At 35.9% G+C, this 21,097-nt stretch overlaps 1 protein-coding gene across 3 annotated transcripts in view; it reads left to right on the top strand.

Annotated features, from left to right (window-relative positions):
* Positions 1 to 21,097, top strand: part of LOC150084540 (ammonium transporter Rh type B-like) — a 127,293-nt gene that overhangs the window by 66,577 nt on the left and 39,619 nt on the right. For all 3 annotated transcript variants that reach the window (XM_090375304.1, XM_090375306.1, XM_090375303.1), the window contains exons 5-6: positions 2,988 to 3,125; positions 11,233 to 11,366. In XM_090375304.1, coding sequence (XP_090231430.1) covers positions 2,988 to 3,125; positions 11,233 to 11,366 — 272 coding nt within the window. The remainder of the gene's footprint in view (positions 1 to 2,987; positions 3,126 to 11,232; positions 11,367 to 21,097) is intronic.

Here is a 21,097-nt window from a genome sequence, read left to right as displayed (position 1 = left end):
ACTACTCTTTGTGGATTAATGTTATTAGTGGAGTCCCTCAGTTTCATTCAGTGTTGGGTCCATTGTTGTTTTCTGTATTTATAAATGATATTGATGATGGTATCTCAGGCTTAATGTTCAAGTTTGCAGATGATACGAAGGTTGACAGGATTGTTAATGACACTAATGACAGTATGCTGCTGCAACAGGATCTAGAAAAGTTGAGCAGATGGGCTGAGAGGTGGCAAATGAAGTTTAACATTGACAAATGTAAAGTACTACATATGGGATGCAGTAATCCCAGAGTAACATATAAACTCTGTGGTACAACACTGACAGTGATAGAGAATGAAAAGGACCTGGGGGTAATTGTTCAGGCAGATATGAAGTTTTCTGAGCAGTGCAGACGGTCTGCAAGAGTAGCTCCTGGTGTCTTGTTAATGATATACAGGAATTTTTCTAGCAGGGATAAGGAGGTGATTATCCCTTTGTATAAGGTAATGGTGAGATCACACCTTGAGTACTCTATACAGGTCTGGAGGCCTCATTTTAAGAAAGATGTAGAGCTGTTGGAACGAGTACAGAGAAGGGCAACAAGATTAGTGAATGGAACAAATGGTTGCTCTTATGAAGAAAGGCTTAAGTTTTGCAGATTACAGTGTCTGGAGACTATGCACCGGCAAGGTGATCTAAAAGAGGTGTATAAAGCCATGAATGGTTTGAGCATGCTCAATGCTGATGGGATTCTTCCTCTTGCTCAGAATAACCACCTGAGAGGGCATAAATTCAAATTGAGGAAAGCAGTTGTAGGATAGATGTGCGGAAGTTTGCCTTTAGCCAGTGGGTAGTTGATTGGTGGAACAGACTTTTGTTATGGAAGTTGATAGCCTAAATAAATTTAAGGCTGAGCTGGACAGGTATTTGGAACGAATGGAGGGGTGAAATGGGAACGTTTTTTTTTTTTTTTTTTGGCTGATGCTGCATGAGCTTGCTTTCTTGCATCATATGCCTCTTCTAATGCTAATGCTTCTTTAGTGAATTCATATATTTCTTCCCTTACTCCTGCTGTTCCTTATTTATTTTGTTGTTATCTTTTTGCTTATTATATTCCTTTATAAAAAACTATAATATGAGTCTTTATAGAGAATCAAACTATAGTTTTAATTTCAGTAACTTTATTGTATAATTCTACATAGAAGTGCCATATGCTCAAATGCTCTTTAGCCTTCTATTGCTAGTATGCCATCAGACTGATGATTATTTTTAAATATATATATTTTTAATTTGTAAATGAAATCAAATCCTCCCATGTAGCTTTACCCACCAGTATTCTTTAACTCAGCAGTTTTCAAACTGTGGGTCACAACACCCTGGGGAGATGACATAATTTACTTGGGGCATTGCAGACGATGTAATAGTTTATGTAAGATTTCCATGGCAAATATTAAAAATGTATTAAGAACGATTTTTTTACTATTAGTTATCTACTACTATTTGATCTGTATTATGAAGTTGGATTTTCGGCATTGGCAATCATTGCATCTAAGTATAGATCAAAATTAAATGTTGAAAAAGAAATACGTGTCGCCATTTTGAAAAAGATGCCTAAGTTTGATAAATTATGCAATAAAAAGCAAGCACAAACATCACATTAATGTTTTTTAAGAATAAAATAATATCGCAATTATTATTTCATGTATTGATAATTATTGTATTAACATATTAAAAATAAGAAATTGTACAATTATAGATGCTTTACTTCAAGGGAGGCACCGGAAAAATTTTACAGGTCAATGGAGGTGTGGGCTCAGAAAGTTTGAGAACTGCTGCTTTACAGTGTTTCTATACAACCAATTTTTTTCTGTTTTCATTTCAATATACTGTGAAGACATTTATTCTTTGTTTGGCATTTAACAGATGCCAAACAAGGAATTAATGACTTCTAGACAATTCCCATTCCCACATGGCTTCTGTGAGACACCAGCTTTAGCTATCTAATCTAGTCATAAAGTTTTGATTTCACCAACTAAATACAAACAGCTGACAAAAATACAGAAACATTGCATATGCCAGGTGACGTGCAAATATTTGGGTTTCAATCAAGAGTGACCCTGAAAATTCTACAAAATATGATAAAAACTTTATTATTATTACTATTGGTTTCTCTTGTTTATTTTCATTTGATATTTTTAATTGGATTTAGCAGATTATGATTAACAGATCATCATTTTCATTTCAGTAAAATAGCTAAAAAATTTTTAATTGAAACAGAAAGTGGTATAACACAAATGCCACTAGAATCTTTGTTAATTGAGGATATGTGTGACAGAAAGTTAAAAAAGATGACATTAAAAAGGAGCTTTTGGTTTTTTTTTTTTTTTTTTATTATGACTCCATATTTTCTAGCGCAAGGCATTGCATATTTACATCATATCACTGCCAAACAGTAGTTTCAATTTTTTTGTAAACACTGCTTGCTAATGAGTGAATCATTGAACATTTACCCCAGGGACTCACATCTGGTGAGTATGGGCTTGGCACACCCAGGGTCCCGAGCTGGATATCATTATTCTTCACTTTCTTGATGATTCCCTTCTACTTTTGACTCTCTCTCTCAGGGTAACTCGGGAACTTTTTTTTTTTTTTTCCTGGTGCAGCATAAGCCTTAGGTTTCCTTGCACCATATGGCTATTAATAATAATAATAGTACAAGTAACAGTCAAATCTTCATTTCTAATTGAAAGGCATCAAGAAATAAAATCTTAAAACATTAAGTCTTATTATTATATTAAATTTTACAGTTGTAATTTTTGTCATAAACCCAATAATTAATAATATGAAATACAGAATTAAATAATTTGGGCTAATTAGGAAAACTTTGTGCAATTTTTCAAATAGCTTTACGTGGATAAATGTATGAGATGAGATGAGTCTAATGAGATACATGCCTGCAGTTTGGACATCATTAATATAGAGAATCAATAAATTACTTTTATTTTTCACCTCAGGTCTTTATCCAAAATGCAATGTTAGCTGGAGGAGTGGCTGTAGGTTCAGTAGCAGATATGATGATCCAACCTTATGGTGCACTTCTGACTGGGGTTACAGCTGGAATTCTCTCAACCTTGGGTTACTGTTTTCTTACGGTAAGCATTTTAAGTTTTAACCTAAGCAAAGTTCTTTTTATTTCTGTATATAGATACGAGAAAGATACATATCGTATCTTTCTCCCATGCATACTGGATCCTCCATTACAGTATATTGGAGGTTTCACCACTTTTCACTTGCTTAGAGAGGTCTGGGGTTAAATCCCATTGAAGACTGGAAGAATTTCTTAAAGGCATTCAGGAGTCTGTGGTTAGCCAATCTCAGTGGAGGGAATACAGTTTTTTCTTGTGAGTTAATTCACCTCACACAACATACCAATTGGCCCACAAACACTCACTTGTACAAATATGACATAATGGCTCAACCTAGTAGAAGTTGCTGATGTGCCATAAAACCTTCTCACAAGAAATGCAAGGCCCTTAAACTCCATAAATGCCATTGTATTTAAGCTGCATAATTAGCCAATTATAGACTATGTAGATCCAAATTTTGTCAGTGTGATTTTGAACAAGTGACCAGAAAAAAAGACAGTAGTCAGTATTCACTCAATTTCATTTAAATCCTCATCAAAATATTTAAAAATAACTAAAAAAGGAGGAAGGAATCACAGGACAGAGTATTAACTTCTAGAGAGCAATGTTAACAAAAGATCACTCTTTTCAGGAAAATAGGAGGCAAGAAAACCAAAAGGGGGGAACCACCTTCTCCTGAATACAGAGAGAAGAACCTCAATGATGCATTTTCCAACATATCATTCACATGTAGGAAAAGCAAAAGGGATCACCCAGATCTAGAGGGAACAGTCTTCCAAACCACCCTAACAAATGATAAGAGAAATAAAAAAAGATTACACATTCACCTATTTACTTATAACTGAGTGTTCAATTCTTGCTGTTTGGGATGCAGAGGATTGTTTTAGCAGTCATTAATAGGCATAGTAAATATATAACATGTTTTTATTTCTCCTACCATTCAATAAAAGCACCCATACTATAAATTAAAAATGTTCATTTCCACATAATAGTAATAATAACTTGGGAATTAGCACTATACAGAATACCAGCAAACTCTCCAGATTTATGACGGAGTATCCATCAGTTTTTCTCAATTTTGGAACCAGGTTTCATTTTTCTTAATTTTCAAAATTTTTATTAAAATAGGCCCAACATGTTTACCAATTTTTTGTAAAATTGGTAAACATGTTGGGCATATTTATTATTATTTTCTATTATGTAAACATATTTTCTATTATGTATAAAAATCAAAAAACTTAATAATATTTAAGAAATTTGTAGATTATTCAAGAATATTTCAGAAAGATGTAGAAGACTCCTAATTATGGTAGAATATTGTAGATGACTCTAGATTGTTTTCAAATAATATAAATTGAGGAGTAAGAGCTATAACTTATAAAATTGAACACCCGTCATTCAGAAAGAGTGTTTGGTGTAAATTTTGTATGTTTTGTGATAAACATGTGAGGAAATAAGAAACTGAGTGTTGAAAAAAGAAGGGATATTATGACTCTGCACACAAAGTTATCCCTAGGTGTTTCAGTTAAGGGAATGCAAACTACTATTTGACAATTCAAGAGACTGGCAGTTTAAAGGACAAATTACGATCAGCATGACCATGAATAGCAATGAAAAAAATGGTTGGCTTGGCCTAAGAGCCATCAACATTGGACAGTTCAAGAGTGGAAAAACATACTGTGGACAGATGAATCCAAATAGAGTTTATGTGAGGTGATCAACTGAAGAAAAAATGGTGGCACATTATTTAGTGCCTACAGTCAACTACTGTGGTAGTTCCTTCATGATCTGGGGTTATAATACAAAATTTCTTCCACAATACAATTACCCGAAGCACAGCTTGCAGCTGTGCAGGGGCTTTCTAGCAACTAAACAACAACGGGGGGTATTGCAAATTATGGTGTGGCCACTACATCACCCCACATAAACCCAATAGAGCTTTTATTAGCATTAGCATTAGTTGAGGCATATGATGCAAGAAAGCAAGCTTATTCAGCATCAGCCAAAAAAAAAAAAAAAAAAAACCCTTCGCATTTCACCCATCCGGTCAGTCCAAATGTTTGTCTAGTTCAGCCTTAAATTTATTTAAGCTATCAACTTTCACAACAATAGATGGAAGTCTGTTCCACCAATCAACTACCCGCTAGCTAAAGGCAAACTTCCATACATCTATTCAACAACTGTCTTTCCTCAATTTGAATCTATGCCCCCCTCAGATTCTTAATCTGAGCAAGCAGAAATATCCTGTCGGCATTGAGCCTGCTCAAACCGTTCAAGGCCTTATACACCTTGATCAGATCACCTCGCAGGTGCCTAGTCTCCAGATGCTGCAACTTGCAGAACTTAAGTCTTTCTTCATAAGCGCATCCCTCTGTTCCTCTCACTAATCTTGTTGCCCTTCTCTGTACTCATTCTAGCAACTCTACATCCTTCCTAAAATGAGGCCTCCGGACCTGTATACAGTACTCAAGGTGTGGCCTGATTATTGCCTTATACAAAGGGATAATCACCTGCTTGTCTCTGCTAGCAAAGTTCCTATATATCATTGACAAAACTCCATGACCTGCTCTGGCAGCCTGTCTGCACTTCTCAGAGAACTTCATATCTGACTGCACAATAACCCCTAGGTCTTTTTCATTCTCCACCTCCCTGAGTGTAGTACCACACACAGTTGGTACATTTCTCTTAGGTTACTGCTACCCATGTGGAGTACTTTGTATTTGTCAATGTTAAACTTCAGTTGCCATTTCTCAGCCCATCTGCCTAACTTTTCTAGATGCTGTTGCAGTAGCATACCATCTTTACTGTCATTAACCCTGCCAAGCTTTGTATCATCTGCAAACTTGGGCATTAAGCCTGATACACCTTCATCGATATCATTGATAAATACACAGAACACAATGGGCCTGGCACTGAACCCTGGGGGACTCCACTAATAACATTAGTCCACGTAGAGCAGTGTCCATTTATTACCACTCTCTGTCGTCTTCCACTCAACCATTCCTTTATCCATTGCAGTAACTTGCCCTTAATACCATGCTGCTCCAATTTGTACAGCAGTCTTCCATGTGCAACCATACCAAAAGCTTTCCTGAAATCCAAGTATATGATAACAAAATTATTTTTTGCATCCAGTTCCTTTGTGACCACATCGTAGTATCCAATCAAATTGGTCAGACAAGACTTCCCCTTTATAAACCCATGCTGTGTCTGAACTATTACTGCTGTCTTGCCTGGGTGATCCTGTATCACCTCCTTAACCAGTGACTCCATTATTTTCCCCGGAACAGAAGTTACACTAAGAGGTCTATAATTATTTGTGTCACCCTCTTAACCCCTTTCGTGAATTGAGGATTCATTTGCACATCTCCAGTCCATGGGGACCTCTCCTTACTCTAATGATGCTCTCCTCATAATTTTGGCTAAGGGTTTGCTTACTTCCCTTGCTGCCTCCTTCATTATAATCAGATAAATTCCATCTGCCCCAGGTGCCTTTTTTATGTTTAACTTCAACAATTTCTCCTCCACTTTGCTCTCAGTTATTACAAAATCACTTATCTTCTTGTTAGAGTTTATAAGAAACCTTGCAGATCACTTGGAATAATGTTACTCAACACACTCTCAAGTTATTCAATTTTATAATAATAAAATTAATTACCAGAATTAATTTTAAAGCCGTGTAAGGCAGTAATAAAATCTCATAGGAATATCTTGATGAAATATCAGTATAGGTGTTAATATTAATCATTTCAAGATATTTTTTTTCTGTAAATTTTTCAATTCTTAATAAAAAAATCTTAAAATACTTTGTAGTGTGTTCTTTTTTATATTGAACCAAACATTGTCATAGCTAATTTCAAAGAACTTAACGTAAACTGTTGTTATACACCGTGATTCCAAATGTTTAAGCAGCATAGAGTTTCTCCATCTTTTTTTACAAAAACTGACATTTTTTCTTTTTTTTCTTTTTTACAAAAAATAAAATTGGTGTTTTTTTTTTTTAATTGTGAATTTATGCTTAATATCATTAACAAATTGGCTGTCAGGTGTGCTGTGATAGTGTACATTGCAAAATATAAACGTGCAATAATAAAGTTGTTGTCCCTGATGTCTGAAATACCACATAAAATTTCAGAAGATATATACTCAAGATTATCCATGTATTGTAAAATCTGAAAAAGAATGCAATTTAATCAGACGTTTGCAAACAAATAACCATAACAGCAGCATGCAGTGTATAGAAAGAAATGCAAAAGTGGATATTGCATTTCCTGGTGATGACAATGTCATATGTTTGTCTAGTTATTCCATAAATTTATTCAAGCTGTCCATTTCCACAACAATAGATAGTAGTTTGTTCCAGCAATCAATTATTCTTTTCCACCTGCTTGTTAAAGGCCAATTTCTGCACATCTATTCTGCAACCATCATTCCTCAGTTTGAATTTATGCATCCCCTTCATGTGTGTAGTTTGAGCAAGAGGAAGAATCCCACCAGCATTGAACTTGTTTAATCCATTCAAAGCCTTAAACACCTCAATCAGAACGCCTCACAAGTGCCAAGTCTCCAGATGCTGAAATTTGCAGAGCTGAAGCCTTCCTTAGTAAGAGCAACCCCTTTTTTCTCCTTGCTAATCTTGTTGCCCTTCTCTGTACCTGTTTCAGGAGTTCCATACCCTTGCTAAAATGAGGCCTCCCGATCTATGTGTGGATAGCATTGCTTTATACAATGGGATAATCACTTCCTTATCCCTTCTAGCAAAATTCCTGTATATCATTGACAAAACCCCATGAGCTGTCCTGGCAGGCTGTCTGTATTGTTCAGAGAACTACATATTTGACTGCACAATTACTCCCCCCCCAATAGTCATAACCAAAACCCTTTTAAGCTCTTCCATTTCTTCCTATACTCCTTGTACTTCATTCTCAGGCTTCAGACTTCACCTTTTACATTTTTTTGTATATCCTCATTCTTTGGCCTCCATATATTAATCATCCTCTCTTGTCTTTTTTTTCTCTCACTAATCTTGCACCTCTAGTAGTCGGTGATTACTAGAGGTGCAACCATCAGTCCAATGCTACTGCTGGTGGCACCTTAACATCCTTTACTCTCAGCCAAAAAAGTCATTACTTATAAATATATAGTCAGTTATTGACTTCTGCTTTCCATCCCAAATATACCTTGACCAGACTTCATATATGTATAAATCTGTATGTTACTTCTTTTCTGTTCTTTCTTAATTTTCTTTGTATCATATAGTATTTACACTTGTTTTCTGTAATATTTATTAATTGCCATTTCATTGCATGTTATTATTTTGATTTTATACACTAAAATATAAGATATTTTCAATTTTATTTGTTAACTTGTTGAGAAAGCAACAGAGTAAGAATATAAATTCCTACTTTGCAACATTCTTATATTCTTAAGTATTAACCCCAGAGGCTCACATCTGGTGAGTATGGGCTTGGAAAACCCAGGGTCCTGAGCCGGATATCATCATTCTTCTCTTTCTTGGTGATTCCTCTCTCTCTCTCTCTCTCTCTCTCTCTCTCTCTCTCTCTCTCAGGGTAACTTGGGGAATTTTTTTTTTTTGGCTGGTGCAGCATAAGCCCCAGGCTTCCTTGCACCATATGATTATTAATAATAATAATAATAATAATATAAGAATGCTGCAAAGTAAAAATGGTAATTATTTTCAACCCTGGTAAGAAATCCCCAGGCTGCTCTATCAATCTTAGCTATTAACTTTAAGGAAAGGTACATTATCCTCATCATCAGATTATGCTCAGTGATATGTAGTTTCAGTAGTGTGTTACTGGGGGTGATGAATCAGTTTCCTTCCCTCCAGTTATTAATCTACCTTGGAATCCAGTAAAATCCAATTTAACAAGGTGGCAGCTTTCAGCACCAACCCAGATGGACTCTTACACAGTTGTATTCTAGCATGAACAAATCAAAAGATATATGGTGCAGTCAGTGATCAAATTCTTGTTTTGTTTAGTATAATTATCTGTGAAGGCATCAAAATACAAACAAAATCTTGTATAACAGCAAGAATATACATGTTTATTACTGTAACAGACTTTCTTCTGTTGTTGTTGAAGTTGATAGCTTAAATAAATTTAAGGCTGAACTAGACAAACATTTGGAGTGACTGGATGGGTGAAATAGGAAGGTTGTGTTTTTTTTTGTTTTTTTTTTGGCTAATGATGTATAAGCTTGTTTCTTGCATCCTATGCCTGAACTTATGCTAATTCTAAAAACTTATGCTAATACTAAAAATATAAAAGGAGGTGAATTTACTATTTTTCCTGTAACTTTTTTTATTTATATCTTTAATTTACTTAAAATCGTTCTCAGTCATACAAAGTGTGGCTATTAACTAATGAGAGTGGATGCACAGCCACTACACATCAAGCACTACCTGTGAAACAAAAGCACAGCAGTTAACCTGAACCTTTCCCTAGTTGTCTGCCCAGTCTGACAAATGCAGGGTGCTTCATATGAGTGGCAGTAACCCAAGAAAAACTTACCAACTGTGTGGTACTACACTCAGGGAGGTGGAGAATGAAAAATACCTAAGGTAATTGTGCAGTCAAATATGAAGTTCTCTGAGCACTGCAGACAGGCTGCCAGAGCAGGTCATGGAATTTTGTCAATGAAATATAGGAATTTTGTTACCAGAGGCAAGGAAGTGATTATCCCTTTGTATAAGGCAATGGTCAGGCCACACCTTGAGTGCTGCATACAGGTCTGGAGGCCTCATTTTAGAAAGGATGTAGAGTTGCTAGAATGAGTACAGAGAAGGGCAACAAGATTGGTGAGAGGAACAAAGGGGTGCGCTTACAAAGAAAGGCTTAAGTTTTGCAATATCTCGAGACTAGCAGTTGCAGCATCTGGAGACTAGGCACCTGCAAGGTGATCTGATTGAGGCGTATAAGGCCTTGAATGGTTTGAGCAGGCTCTATGCTGATGGGATACTTCTGCTTGCTCAGATTAAGAACCTGAGTGGACATACATTCAAATTGAGGAAAGACAGTTGTAGAATAGATGTACGGAAGTGAAGTTTGCCTTTAGCCAGTGGGTAGTTGAAAGCTGTAACAGACTTTCTTCTGTTGTTGAAGTTGATAGCTTAAATAAATTTAAGGCTGAACTAGACAAACATTTGGAGTGACTGGATGGGTGAAATAGGAAGGTTGTGTTTTTTTTTTTTTTTTTTTTTTTGGCTAATGATGTATAAGCTTGTTTCTTGCATCCTATGCCTGAACTTATGCTAATACTAAAAAGTCACATTCCAACATGCTAATTCACTTTGCAGCAAGACTGGTTTCCATTAACTTGTGTTTTTGCAGTTTGCTGGAAAAATGATAGAATAGAACAACAAACGAACCTCAAATTTTTAACAAAACTAAAGTACAGCTACTCCCCAACTTACGCAAGGGTTGTGTTCCACAGAACTCTACGTAAGTTGAATTTTACGTAAGTTGGAATTTCCCTACATGCTTATGCAGCACTTGCAACTATGCGTGCTGAATTTGATTGAAGCCAAAAAGAAATGTTCGATGAACATGTAAATAGAATTATGTATTCAATTTTTTTTATCTCATGCGAAGGAAAAATTACAAAAGTGTACAAATTATAAAATTACAAAAAGAGAGAGGAGACAGGCATAACGTCCACAAGTTTTACATTTCGAGCATCTAGACAGAATTAACTTTCCAGCTGATAAGCATGCCACTGTGGAAGTTGAGGCTTAAAAGGGGTTTTTTACAACACGCATTTCATTATATTTATTATATTGCAATAATCTTGTTATTTAAAAGTGCATATAGCTATGTATCATTTTTCTCCATGTGCAGTAAATTGCTTAACTAATAGTAATTTATTGATAATTTATTTCTAGCAAACGCCTCTTTCAAATTACTTGAATTAGGGATATCAGTTTTTGTTCTTTTTCTGCATAAAATAACTTGAACTGATGGTATTAGTAAAACAGGTATGCTCATTTTGGATTGCAATATGTAATTTATTTTGGCCCATTTTGTTTGTGCTGCTTAACTTTATGCTATTTATCATTTATTTTTTTTATTTATTTATTTTTTTTTTGCAGCCAGTTCTTGAGAAACATTTCCAAATTTATGATACTTGTGGTGTGAATAACCTTCATGGCATTCCTGGAATCATTTCGGGGCTTCTTAGTGCCTTGCTTACTTATGTTGCCACAGAGGATGTTTATGGAAATAGGTATGCAGAAATAACTGGAATTTATGTAACCTCAGTGGATAGAAGTATTAAGTAGCTGATATTTTTAATATAGCAATCCACATTTTTAAACATTTGACTAGTTTTTCTATAATGTGGATTAAATTACAAAATTATATAATATAATGTCTTGGGACTCACCAATGTCCTTTGATACTCTAGAAAGTTCTAAGTTCTAAAAAATTCTTGAGGAACTAGTATTACAAAACATTCTCTAATTTAAGCCATGTCATAGAATATAGTCCGGTTAAAAGTTCTATTAGTTGAACCACAAGATGGCAACCCTGCTAGAGGCTTAATCCTCTAGTGCAGCGGTTTCCAACTAGTGGTTTGCAAACCCCTGGGGGTTTGTGAAAGTGTTCCTATTATTATTAGCCATATGGTGCAAGGAAGCCTGAGGTTTACACTGCACTTGCCAAAAAAAATTCTCAAGTTACCCTGAGAGAGAGAGAGAGAGAGTCAGAAGTAGAAAGGAATCACCAAAAAAGAGACGAATGATGATATCCAGCTCAGCACCCTGGATGTAACAAGTCCATACTCACCAGATGTGAGTTCCAGAGGGTTCGCACTAAAAATTCTGTAATGGCATCTGCTTAGATTTACACAGGTATATTTTTGCAAACTACAATATAGTTTAATATTAATTTATGTGGTTCCGTTCAAAATTTATATTTAGTTGTGGTTTGGGGCACGCACCCTTACATTGTGAGCATGCGTGACAGGTGTTAGTTGGGGGATTGGGTGAGAACATGACAATATGTATCGCACCGTTCAGTCGTGTCAGAAAAACTCCAGTAAACATTGCTTGTTGTGCCCTGCCATATCGTATTGGATTTGAATGTTGTATTAAATTGTTTATTCATAGTATTTTTAAACTTTAAAAATTGTTATGGACCGTTGGGAAATGTTTCCAGTGAGAAAAGTAGGGAAGGAAAGATGCTTAGCTCAAGGAGCTGACAAATAAATTTGTATAAATATGATAATTAAAAGAAGGCAAGGAGAAATTAGGTGAAATAAATAGAGAGGGATTTGATTGGCCAGGTTGTGATGTGTAGGCAGGAGGAAATGGTTCATGGAAGAAATATAATTCAAGACTGGAAGCATGAGGAACAATGATGTTGAAATGACAGTTAATGAGAAGCATGAAAATCAAACTCATTCCTCAAATTCATCCCAAGATGACCTTCAAAAAAAAAATCCGTAAAATTTATTCAGCTTGTCAAATTTCCCAAATACTACATAAAGATATTCAAAATTTTGGCATGAAAACGAATAGTAAAAAGAGGAAATATAGTGAAGATTATATTAAATTTTGGTTTTCATTTCTTGGTGGTTGTTGTTGTTATTTTGGTTTTTAGGAGCATTAGCAACTAAGACCATATTGCTCTGAGGATATGCGGTGGTCATTCCCTGACCTTTCCGTATTTGGTGGTCACGGGCTTGAACCCCGGTCTAATCAAGAAGCATGTGCAATGCACTGCTGCTCTTTCCCACCTGGCTACGGAGGCACCTTCGTTTCTTGGCGATGAGGTCTATCCACGCCTGCAATGTGTCATTTGTGGAGAAGTGCTCACCAATAGTAGTTTGAAACTTTCCCTCTTGTCTCATCATTTAGAAACAAAACACGAAAATTATGCAGAAAAGCCAGTCAATTTTTTAAGTGGAAATTTCAAGAAATAAAAACATATAATATTGATTTGTATATATCACTCGAAAATCAAGACAGCGAAAAAATTGAGGCATTGTACTTAATAAGCTGTGAAATAGCAAAAGCTGGGGAAGCCCATACTATTGCAGAAAATTTGATTTTCTCATGTGCAAAATCTACTGTTAGGTGTATGTTTGGTTACAATTTGGATATGATGCCCTTTTCCAATAATGCAGTGTCTTGATGAACACATGATATGTCTGAAGATGTTGAATCCATTATTATAGAAAAGGTAAAAAAAAAGTACATTTTATGCTTTGCAATTAGATGAGACCACATATGTTTCCAATCTAGCCATTTTAATTGTATTTGCACACTACTTGAAAGAAGGTAAAGTGGAGGAAAATGTGCTGTTTTGTTGTCCTTTAACAGAGTGTACAATAGGTGAGGATATTTTTAATGTAATTAACCTGTATTTTGAAGGAAAACAAATTTATTGGTCTTTGTGTTGTGGACTTTGTACAGATGGAGCAAAATGAATGACAGGAAAATTTGTGGGCCTTATCACTTGCATCAAAAATATATGTGCTAATGTCTCATGGACAGATTGCAGCATTCATACACAAGCTCTAGTGTCGAGACAAATGTCTCAACAACTTAAAAGTGTACTTGATGATGCTGTCAAAATAGTTAACTTTATAAAATCGAGACCAACAAATTCCAGACTATTCACTTCTTTATGTAAAGGGCAGTGAGCATGTAACTTTTAACACATGTGGGGCGCCTCCGTAGCCATTGCACATGCTTCTTGATTAGACCGGGGTTCGAGCCCGTCACCACCAAATATGGAGGATGCGGAAAGGTCAGGGAATGACTACCGCATATCCCGGAGCAATATGGCCTTAGTTGCTAATGCTCCTAAAATCCAAATAACAAACAAACACATATGGATATTAGATGGCTGTCACGTGGCAAAAGTAATTACATATTTATTTGAATTAAGACAAGAATTAATTATTTTCTTCATGGATCATCCTTTTTGTCTCAGTGGGTGTACAACAGACCAAATATAGCTTCAAAATTTTGCTTATTTTTCAGATTTTTTTTGAAGGTAAATGAACTCAGTTTATCATTACAAGGCACAAATACAACAGTTCCACTTGAACAGTGAAGTTCAAGACTGAGTGGAAAGCATAATAAAAAAAATTTTAATTTTGGGACAACTTTATTGATAATAGTACCGAGTGCTTTAGCACTTTACACAATTTTTTTAACTGAAAATGAACTGACTTTGATACTTTGACAAAGTTGATAAAAAATATTAAAGAGCATCTCAACTTCCTACAGGTTACTTTTAGAGAGTATTTTCCACAAATATCAAAAAATCTGAAGTGGATTCGTAATCCATTTGACGAATCTTTTGTGGCATTTGCTGACCTAAAACTGACAGAAAAAACAAAATCTTTTTGATATATCAACAGCATTTTAACCTCAAAATTTATTCAAGACTGAAAATCTTATAACCTTTTGGCTTGGATTAAAAACAGAATATCCATCACTTAGCGAAAAAGCTGTGAAAATCCTGCTGCCATTTTCAACTATGTATATGTGTGATAGAGCTTTTGCAATTCATACCTTGTTCAAGTCACAATACCAGAACAAACTTGATGCAGAACCAGATTTGAGGCTCTGTTTGTCTGTTTTCCGTTGAACCAAATATTGCTACACTTTGTTTAACAAAAAAAAAAAAAAAAAAAAAAAAAAAAAACGAACAAACCCAACAATCACATTAAATTTATGATTTATTTTGATTTATAACTACATATTAATATTATGTTTAAGGATTTTATTACATACATTCTGTAAGACGCATAGTCTTACAAAAGTTGATGGCGCCTCCGTATCCAGGTGGGAAGGAGCAGCAGTGCGTAGCACATGCTTCTTGATTAGACCGGGGTTCGAGCCCGTCACCACCAAATATGGAGGATGCGGAAAGGTCAGGGAATGACCACCGCATATCCCGGAGCAATATAGCCTTAGTTGCTAATGCTCCTAAAAACCAAATAACAACAACAAAAGTTGAAATTTGCTATTAGTGAAATAAAGGAAAGATCTTGTAGGTAAAAATAAAGCTAGTTGATTATCTCCATGAAAAGGAATGTAATACAAGTTTAGCTAGAATTTAGGAAACACTTCTCAGAATTCAGAAGGAGCAATATCTATTCAGTTTCAAAAGTGTACTGAATGAGAATGAGATTAAAGACTAAGAGAGTGAGATATAGATAGAGCAGTTAAAGAACAATTGAGATCGAAGAAACAAGCTTTTGAAATGAAAAGAGCAGAATTATTAGGATAAATTGTAGGATAAGAATAGACTTTAGATAGTGGAAAATAAGTAGCTTAATGAGTACTAGATATAATTTTAGTTCTATGTTTCCCAGAGAAAGGAGTGCCCTTAACTGGAATGAATCATAAAGAATGACAATTGAAAGCTTTGGGAAATGTTTCCAGTGAGAAAGGTAGGGAAGGAAAGATGCTTAGCTCAAGGAGCTGACAAATAAATTTGTATAAATATGATAATTAAAAGAAGGCAAGGAGAAATGAGGTGAAATAAATAGAGAGGGATTTGATTGGCCAGGTTGTGATGTGTAGGCAGGAGGAAATGGTTCATGGAAGAAATATAATATATTTCTTCCACACCAATCATATGGATTTATGGAATATTATGCTGAATTTTGGCATGAAGAGGAGAGTGGTGTGTAAAAAAGGAGAGTGTAGAAGGATCAAGAGAGTCCAGATGTTAACTGGGGAGTTGAGCCCAGTAAGAAAGTTTCAGAAATATAGATATAGTGCTGAGTCATTACGGCCATAACTTTTTACATTTACTTTGTACAATATAGTCAAGTTTTTTACTTGACTATATACTATATACTTTTTTACTTTGTGCAATATATGTGATAGGAGCAGTATATGATGAGAGCCTTGTCAATCAGTTCGGCCCTGGAGAGATTGTGCAAAGCTTGGGGGAGGGGGGGTAGAATTTTTTTCAGCCTGGTCTATGCTTGTTGATAAGAGAGACTGCTTCTACAGGGATGGAGTACACTTAAATAGAAAGGGTGCAAGAATATTTGCTGATGCTGTCGAGGCAGTGTTAGGTGGGTCGGGAAACTGCTAGCTTGGTGGGGGGGAATACACAGACTAAAAAGTTAACAGTGGCCACAGGCAGAGGCAAAAGTGATTCTTGCACTGCTTCTATTAGAATGAGCAGCAACCTGGAAAGTAAGGCAATGGAGATTTTCAGGACTACTGGGAGTCATAGTGGAACAAATAAATATATGGGCTGTGTTAGGGTAACTAAGAGTAGAAACAGGTGCATATATACTTGCATGTACACCAATGCTAGGAGTATAGTTAATAAATTTTACGAGCTTGAAGTGCTAATCAAGACATCAAAGGCAGATATTGTTGGGATATCAGACACGTCGTGTCACACAGACATAAGCAGTGCAGAATTGGAATTTGAGGAGTACAATGTGTACAGAAAGGATAGACAGGAGGAGGGGTTATGCTGTTAGTTAAGAAACACATAAAATCTAATGAAGTGTATCCAATTGATGTTGGTGGACAATGCAATGATGAGTCTGTTTGGTGTGACATAAGCACTGGGAAAGGAAAAATGAGAGTAGATGTGTGTTTTAGGCCTAATGAATCTGATGAGTATAATGAGCAATTGTACAGAGAAATAGAGTGGGCCAGTAAATCAGACTGTCTTATAATAGGGGATTTTAACTTTCCAAATATTAACTGGAACTTGTGGGTTGGTCGCTCACACATTAGCAAGACTTTTGTGGATTTATTGGATGACTGTTTTCTGCAGCAACATGTTCGAGAGGCAGCCAGAGGGCGTAATACTCTTGATCTGATTATCAGTAGTGATTATTCATGCATTAAGAATTTGCAGATAAAGGAACCACTGGGTGATAGTGATCGCAATGTATTGATGTGGGAATTACTTAAAGATTTAACTACCATCAAGGCTAAAGGGAAGGGCTTTTGCTTTCGTAAAGGTGACTACAGGGGTCTCAGACAGTTTTTAAATTCTGTACAGTGGGATCAACTGATGATGTTACCAATGTTGAATTCTAAATGGGAAGCCTATGGGAGGAGGGGTTATGCTGTAGGCAATGTAGATTTTTGATGGACTAAATTGGCTACTAGGCTTTTCATTCCAGCCAAGAAATACTGTTCAAGGTTTAGGCTTAAATGGATGTCAAATGAACTAATGAGACTTGTGGAGAAAAAAAAATGTATGGAATGGAATGCATGTAAAGTATCAGGAAGCCTATGGCAGCTATAAACAAATCTGTAATAAAATCACAAAGGAGGTTAGGCAGGTGAAGGCAGATTACGAGAAATCCTTGGCAAAGGATGCAAAGAAAAACAGGAAAGAGTTCTTTACTTATGCAAACTCTAAAAGGAAAGGGCTGAATCAGATTGGACCACTTAATATAGATGGGGTGACTACCGATGATCATGCTAAGGTAGCTGATAAACTGAATGAGTATTTTGCATCTACATTCACACATGAGGAGTTATTCAATGAGGGGAGTGCCAAAAAATTTATCAAACTCTAACAGGGAGCTAAGTGATTTTGTAATAACTGAGAGCAAAGTGGATGAGAAATTGTTGAAGTTAAACATAAAAAAGGCACCTGGAGTGGACAGGATCTACCCAGTTATATTAAAGGAGGCAGCAAAGGAAGTAAGCCAACACTTAGCCCTAATTATGAGAGCTTCTTTGGACTTAGGGGAGGTCCCCATGGACTGCAGCTGTGCAAATGTATCACCAATTCACAAAGAGGTTTCAAAAGGTGACACAAGTAACTATAGACCTGTTAGTTTAACTTGGGTTCCGGAGAAAATAATGGAATCTTTGGTTAAAGAAGCATTGCAGGATCATCTAGACAAGACTGCAGTAATAGTTATGATGCACACATGGGTTTGTTAAAGGGAGGTCTTGTATGACCAATTTGATTGGATACTGTGATGTGGTCACAAAGGAACTGAATGCCAAAAATAATTTTGATATCATATACATGGATCTCAGGAAAACTTTTGATATTGTTGCACATGGAAGACTGCTGTACAAATTGGAGCAGTATGGCATTAAGGGTAAGAATGAGTTGGAGATGACAGAGTGTGTTAATCAATGGACACTGCTCTTCACGGACAAATGTTATTAGGGTAGTTCCCCAGTCTTTGGTGTTGGGCTCATTGTTGTTTTGTATATTTATCAATGATATTGATGAAGGTATATCAGATTTAATGTCCAAGTTTGCAGATGATACAAAGGTTGACAGTTTGTTAACGACAGTAAAGACAGTATGCTACTCCAACTGGATCTAGATAAGTTGGGCAAATGGGCTGAGAAGTGCCAACTGTAGTTTAACATTGACAACTGCAAAGTATTGCATATGGGTAGCAATAACCGAAGTGAAATGTACCAACTGTGTGCTACTACACCCAGGGAAGTGGAAAGTGAAAAAGCCCTGAGGGTAATTGTGCAGTCAAATAATAAGTTCGCTGAGCAGTGCAGACTGACTGCCAGGGCAGGTCATGGAATCTTGTCAATGATATATAGGAAATTTGCTAGCAGGGAGAGGGAGGTGATTATCCCATTGTACAAGGCAATGGTCAGGCCACACCTAGAGTGCTGGAGGCCTCATTTTAGGAAGGATGTAGAGTTCCTAGAATGAGTACAAAGAAGGGGAACAAGAGTGGTGAGGGGAACAAAGGGGTGCTCTTACCAAGAAAGCTGTGCAAATTGTAGCGCCTGGAGAGTAGGCACCTTCGAGGTGATATGGTTGAGGTGTATAAGGCCTTGAATGGGTTGAGCAAGTTGAATGCTGATGGGATTCTTCCTATTGCACAGATTAAGAATCTGAGGAGACCCAGATTCAAATTGAGGAAAAACAGTTGTAGAAAAGATGTGTGGAAATTTGCCTTTAGCCAGCAGGTAGTTGATTGGTGGAACAGACTTCCATCCTTTGTTGTGGAAGTTGATGGCTTAAATAAATTTAAGGCTGAGCTGGACAGGCATTTGGAACGTATGGAGGGGTGAAATGGGAAGTTTTTTTTTTTTTTTTTTGGCTGATGCTGCATAAACTTGCTTTCTTGCATCATATGCCTCTACTAATGCTAATATAGTCAAGTTCTTTGTGCTATATAGTCAAGTAAATTTTTTCTATTATCTCACTCATTAAAATGAGTGAGATGATAGAAAGTAAAAGTTGGAGTAAATATTGGACCTAGCAGTGCTACAGGAGCCACCCAATGCATTGGGAAATGTAATATAACCATTATGAAGGTGAGACATCCACATCATTTGTAGGAGTCATATCGAGAGTAAAAGGAAGAACTTGTGGGAAGGAAGAACACACATTTAGGAATGGACCTTCTTAAAAGAATTAATGTAAGTTCTACTAATATCTTTTTAGGATAATTTTAGGTTCAGCTAAGTTCAGAAATTAATACTACAAAGGAGAGCATTAACTTAATTATTAAGTTGATTAAAATTATTATTATTGGCAATAAAGGTTATTAAGGTGAAAAACCATAGTGATACATTGTAGCTTATAACAATATTAGAGATCGTTTAAGATAATATGTTAGAAAGGAGCAATATAGGAAACAGGAATTGTTGATCAAAAGTTGTATATCATCATGAAAGTTTGAAAAATTAATTATTGTGACAAAGTTGTTATTTTGGTTTTTAGGAGCATTAGCAACTAAGGTCATATTGCACAGGGGATATGCAGTGGTCATTCCCTGACCTGTCCGCACCCTCCATATTTGGTAGTCACAGGCTCGAACTCCAGTCTAATCAAGAAGCGTGTGCTATGCACTGCTGCTCCTGCCCACCTAGCTATGGAGGTGCTTTTTTGACAAAGTACTGAATCAAAAGAGACTGTACTTAACTTTGTGATGATTGGACAATTTTAGTATTAAATTAAGAGTGTTTCATTTGAAAAGGAGGAAGAGAGAAACCTTATAAAATTTTTGAAAGAGATATTATGAAATGTTTGCTCATATGTAAGAGTGTGTAAAATTTTGTGTTAATAATAGAAGTTTTGTTGATCATTACACTACCCAACATTATTTTTACCTCCAGCAAATCAATAGTTGTTTCTGGTCAAGTTTTATGTATAAAATTTAAAATCAAACATAAAAATTTCCTATCACGCCTCAGTTTTAAGACAGATAAATAACTGGATTCTGTACAAAGATATCATTACTGTTTGAAATACAGTTTTTAAACGTATTAACTTTTGGTTGGTTTTGTATATTGGGCTAAAACCCAGGGGCTCACATCTGGTGAGTATGGGCTTGGCACAACCCAGGGTCCTGAGCTGGATATCATCATTCTTCTCTTTCTTGGTGATTCCCTTTGACTTTTGACTCTCTCCCTCTCTCAGGATAACTCGGGGAATTTTTTTTTTTTTTTTTTTGGCTGGTGCAGCATAAGCCTCAGGCTTCCTTGCACCATGTAGCTAATAATAATAATAAAAGTTAAGCAAGTACATCATTACTATTCTTGCAATATAGTATATTTTGATTTTGATGCACTTTATATAGTGTATGATAAACTATGCTACAAAAATTCACCTTCTGTTCAAATTTACCAATTGCTTTTACTGATTTTAGGTTAATGCATTGTTAAAATGGAGAAGACAAAGCACAGAACACACTTAACCCCAAAAAACTCAGAGGAAGAAAATATACAATGTCACAAAAGTTGCATATTCATTGTACTTTGGCTGCAAGATTGGTGACCAAGAAAAAAAATTTGGCTCCAGATATCTGTTGTATTACTTGTACAATGAACTTAAGGCTGTGGTTATATGGTAAGCTGAGAGCATTTTCCTTTCCCGCCTTCTTTATGCTGTGGCACATGCCCAAGAATCATTTTGATGACTGCTATTTCTGTATGACAAAAATAAAAGGTATTTCCAAAAAGAGCAAGCACTGCATCAAATATCCAAATATCCCATCAGCAATTAGGCCAG

Source organism: Mastigoproctus giganteus, chromosome 6, assembly GCF_048544385.1.
Source record: "Mastigoproctus giganteus isolate SK-2022 chromosome 6, ASM4854438v1, whole genome shotgun sequence".
Classification (NCBI taxonomy): domain Eukaryota; kingdom Metazoa; phylum Arthropoda; class Arachnida; order Uropygi; family Thelyphonidae; genus Mastigoproctus; species Mastigoproctus giganteus.
The sequence above is the reverse complement of the archived record's forward strand: the minus strand, read 5'-3'. Positions and strand labels throughout refer to the sequence as shown.